This window comes from Pygoscelis adeliae, unplaced genomic scaffold (genome assembly GCF_000699105.1).
Source record: "Pygoscelis adeliae isolate BGI_AS28 unplaced genomic scaffold, ASM69910v1 Scaffold54, whole genome shotgun sequence".
NCBI classification, from domain to species: Eukaryota; Metazoa; Chordata; class Aves; order Sphenisciformes; family Spheniscidae; genus Pygoscelis; species Pygoscelis adeliae.
Genome location: NW_008824982.1, coordinates 5562894 through 5568124, shown reverse-complemented (window position 1 = coordinate 5568124; position 5231 = coordinate 5562894). Strand labels below are relative to the sequence as shown.

The following is a 5231-nucleotide window of genomic DNA, read 5'->3' as shown; positions in this document are numbered from 1 at the left end:
AAGGGGTTACAAAAGACAACTCTGAGAGCAAGCACGACAACTTTGAGAGTAAATTAATCAACATTGTGACCAGCGACTATTAAACCAATATGATGAATGCTTATAACAAATTTGCCTTAACACGCTCTGGTCAGATCTGTCGTTATCTCAACCCTTAGTGCCCCACATTGGGCACCAGAAGAAATGTGGTGGTTTAACCCGGCAGGCAGCTACAGGCAGCGAACCACCACACAGCCGTTTGCTCACTCCCTGCCCCCAACAGTGGGATGGGAGAGAGAATCGGGGGAAAAAAAAACAAAAAAAAGAGTAAAATTTGTGGGTTGAGATAAAGACAGTTTAATAGGAGAGAAAAGGAAGGGAAAATAATAATAATAATGATAAAAGAATACATAAAACAAGTGATGCACAATGCAATTGCTCATCACCTGCCGACCGATGCCCAGCCAGTTCCCAAGCAGCGGTCACCGCCCCCTGGCCGACTCCCCCCAGTTTATGTACTGAGCATGACATCATATGGTGAGGAGTAGCCCTTTGGCCAGTTTGGGTCAGCTGTCCTGGAGCTGAAAAGTCCTTGCCTAGTGTGAGCACTACTTAGCAACAACTGAAACATCAGTGTGTTATCAACATTATTCTCATACTAAATCCAAAACACAGCATGATACCAGCTACTAGGAAGAAAATTAGCTCTATCTAAGCTGAAACCAGGACAATAATGTATAATGATATTACTTCTACTTTTAAAAAAGACCACTAATGTCTTCCTCCTTTCAAACAGGTACTAACAGCTAACATACCAGCTTTTATTACTTTTTTTATACACACACACACAAACACTCATCCATTCTAAGTCGAAATGCCTGGAGAAGCAGAAAGTGGCAGAACAGATAAATTTACACCAGTTTAATATTGTCCAGCCTAACCTAGTAGAGAATGGCATATAAGGAAGATGGGGGGGGGGGGGGGGGGGGAGGGGAGGAGTTGTTTCCCTGTGCAAATTACAAAGCAGCGAGAATGATGGCTACCAGTTTTGTGACATGCATGATGCTCCAAAGGGATCACAAAGAGACTGTCAAACTCATAATTAAAAAAAAAAATAGTACTCTGCATATGACCTAGGATTTAAATTCATATCCTGCTGTTTTAATAAAGGGAACAAAATGAGAAATGGTATGAGCACACATCATGAAAGTAATCTATTTACACATTATGAAAAGTCATAAATCTATACCCAGGAACAGATGCTGTGACAAGGGTCACACCGAAAAGCAAACACAATAAGCTGGTTTCAAATCTTGTGATCTACTTCTATGAAGGCTGACAAATCTTTACATTACTTCACAGAAGTTCTGCCTTTCTCAGCTTGGCCAGCTCACTTAATTCTCCTTTATATTACTCTCATATATTACTCTTTTTTATTCACATTCCCTCACTTCGTTATAAAGGAATCATATGGAAAGACCACTGGAAATTCAACAGCTCTACATTCAGTTTTGGAAGCTACCCAGTAAAAAACAGAGAGGGGGCAGAGACAGCAGAGAAAATGACGAGCACAAACAAGAACTATCAGTAAGGCCATGCCTTCCAAGAGCACCATTCACTGCATGAGGCAGGGGTTCTACAGAAAAAGATGGCGCCAGATCATGTAATTACAATGTTTCAATTTGCATAAGCACAACGAGGATAAATTAATGTTGCACAAGCAACTGTACCAATCCTTTAATTGGTAGCTTTTTGGATGTACTTTCCAACAAGACTGTTGAGCGAGAGATGTCATGTATTTTGAAGGTCACCTGCGACTCTTCTAGAATTGTGGAGAAGCCAGTTGGGGCAGAGTAACGAACACCCAGCCACAGGAGACCACTGAGCTTCATGGTTAGGGAAGATTTCCTAGGAAGAGCCACCAAACAACACGTAGAGAACAGAAACTTTCATTGGGGAACAATAAGGGGCAGAGGTTGAAGAGAAGGTAGTATGTTTACTTTTATAACATCCTTTAACAGTAACTTGCTGATTCAGCCAAAAGACGAACTCTTCTGTATTTAGGGCAGTATATACAACTGTGCAGATTAGCAATTATCACGCATTAGCAAGTATCACACCGCAAGGTAACACCTTAGTTTCTCTCTGCTAACTCATTTGTGAGACTGTGCCCCAGGCAACACACAGTTAATAGCAGGACTGGACTGTGGCTCACAGAAGTATGATTTAATCATGAAAACCCACATCTAGCCCTATAGCACAGATGGAGAGAGAACTGTAGAATCAAGCAGACAGGATACGAGAGAGACGGAATTTGCACAGCTCTTTCTTCCTTTTATTCTGACACCTGCTGGCAAGGTCAATGCCTTTTGAGATACGCTCATTTGTCTCTGACTCACTGAAGTCTTGGATACTTTTCTCAGACCAAGATCCATAACTGGAATTCGGTGCCAATGGCAACGGGAAGTGCCTGGTCTGGGCCTTGCAATGGAAGCCAAAGCTTACTGAAATCAACCGGAAAATAACCAAGCTTCTTTTTTACTAAAGGAAGTCAGACCATTCGTTTCAATGCTCCACTCTTCCCACCTCTCTTGTCTGGAGACAGCAATCACTAACTTTTCCTGAAGTGTTCTGAGAAATGTTTCAGTTCAACACTGGCTGCTAACTGAGAACTGAGAAGTTACGTAAATGAGACACTATGGAAAAGACTAAGAAAAAACAAACAGCATTACTGCCAGAATCACTTATTTTTCTGAAGTACCTCATTCAAGCATGTTCTCCAATTTATCAATAATTATTAGACACGTTACTGTTAATTTCTTTGTATTTACTGTACCAATTACAATCCATACACTGTCAACTACACAAGACATACTCCTCGGTTTCTTACCTTTTTTCTCCTCGCTGTTCTGAATAAAAAAACAAACCAACCTTTAATACTGATCTGATCTGTCTGTGGTGGGGGGAGGAAAGGTAATCCCACAAGTCTGTTTTTTCCTTTTCTTCTACAAAGTACCAGTAAACACGTGCTATTTCAGAAAGAGCTGCTGTTTCAGATTATGACTCCATTGGTATATAATCCAGCTATTTCTAACTCTAAATAAAAGTCTACAATTCAAGTAAATTGCCGATCTTGGTCAAATTAATCAAATAGTAAAAGTCAATATTTATCTTCCAAACAATCTAACGCAGAGATGATACCAGAAGAATAGTTTTGAAAGGCTAACTAAATATTTACTCAAATTTTGGGCATATTTTGCCATTTACCAGGTATTTACTATTTCACAAAGATCTTACACCTACGAAAATTAAAACAATATTTCAATTGAAATAACTCAAGAATTTATAAATTAGTCTTTTTTCCCATAAGATATAAAAGAAAATAAATCATGGCATTAAGCAACAGACAAATACTTATTCCGCAGAGCATTCAAAAATATTATTACAAAATTAAAAAAAAAAATAATCTCTAGACAAAACAGTCCAGCCATAATGTCCTTCTATTCTCAATCAACAGTTCTTATCTCCTGTTCAAGCAGTTAATGAGTTATCAAACAGTTGTGTTCGATATAAATGATCTTATGCTAAATATCTATTTTAAGCTGTCAATATAATCAATTTCAGCTTAAATGCTGGGATTGATCGCACTGACAGTCATAGAGTTCTTGAAGTCTTAACCAGTGTTTTTCATTAGGAGGGAGAGGGGTTTGAGCCTTAGAAACAAAATAAATATTGAGGTCTCTTCTTTCCGATTATTTTGTATCGTATCATCATTTTCTTCATGTTGGTCTGAACTCATAAAAAATGACTTATTTATCCACCTGTACATTTTTCATAGAAAAGTGATTGCTAGAATAACTACAGAAAAACAGTTTATTTCTGTAGGATCTCAGAGCCATACTCAAAGATCCTATGCTAAGTTTGTATATAACAAAGAATAAAAATGTGGACCTTGCCCTGAACAACTTACAATGTAAGTACACAAAGGAAATGATGAATAAATGTAACATGAAAGAGAAGGAGAAATACAGAGGTATTTGTGTATAGAACTGTACAACAGGAAGTAGACAGATGGCATGCTAAAACCACAAGTTACCATTTTTCATAACCATCACTGCTTGAACGAGGCATTAGAAGATGGCAATATCGCAACCTCTGAGATCTAAAGCATCAGAGGGAGCGCACACAGCCTGAGAAAACTTCAGAAGGTGGGATGATGGTGACTAACATATCATGCTGACTGGAAACGATCTACCTCTCACTACTGAAAGGGAAACCAGTTGCAGGGGGGCGGGGGGCAAACAGAGAGATGGCATCGTCAGATAAAATAATGACAATGTTTTTAGCTTTGGGAAAAGCTTTTTTTGTTTTCTGAGCTATCATTCCAATAATTTCTGCTGTACAGACAAGAGTTTTATCTGAGCTAATAGATATGAAAAAACATCTAAGACTTATCCATTGCCCAGACATGAGGACTCAAAATAGAGCTGAGCCGAGTTGGAAAGCTGGCTCATAGTCCTGAATAATCCTAGGACAAGTCAGTGGCATTATTCACCACACCAAATAAAAATGAGAGGAAGACCCGAATGCCCTCAACATCAAAGTGTAATGAATGCTTTCTGAGGCTTGTAATGATGCACTTTTCGGTATATCAATTTCTAGCTCAAAAAAAGACTAAGCATAATGGACATATTAGAAAACACACAGATTTTTCAGCAAAGGAAAGCTAGATACATACAAAAATATCCATCGTATTACCAGCCTCCAGTGACTAAAAGTCATAAGCCAAGCACTCATCAAATGCCTTTAAAGTAGCAAATATTCTTTAATGATTTTTTTCATTTTCCTTTCATTTCAGGCCTTTAGAGTACACCTAATTCATTCTCATACCAAGCCTTCTAAACTCATAAAGGTCTGAAAACTGTCTTTTTAAATGAAAGATGATTTTTTCCCCCACCATATCATCTCTAGATGCCAGCAGCTAGGACTTCAAGAAACATCGAATACAAGCAGACTAGCAATAAAAAAACCCACAAAAACTAATAAGATTTCATCATTTCTATTTTAGTTTCCTAAACAAGGCAGTCTAGTGCCATCATTCTACCTGTATGTGTACATTTCTCCCTATTTCACCTGCCCTCCCTGCTGATTTGAATTGAATCCATTTTCGAGATTCAAACAAATCCGTTAGAGGGGTAAAGGTGTGTATGGTTAAAGTTCCTACAACAGACAAGTTTTGCACAAAACAGCTG

At 38.4% G+C, this 5231-nt stretch overlaps 1 protein-coding gene across 1 annotated transcript in view; it reads right to left on the bottom strand.

The window, feature by feature from the left end:
* GOPC (golgi-associated PDZ and coiled-coil motif containing) overlaps nucleotides 1-1871 on the bottom strand; it is a 23388-nt gene extending 21517 nt beyond the window's left edge. Inside the window, exon 1 of the mRNA XM_009325689.1 lies at nucleotides 1710-1871. Coding sequence (XP_009323964.1) covers nucleotides 1710-1871 — 162 coding nt within the window. The remainder of the gene's footprint in view (nucleotides 1-1709) is intronic.
* Between the last annotated feature and the right edge of the window lie 3360 nt (nucleotides 1872-5231).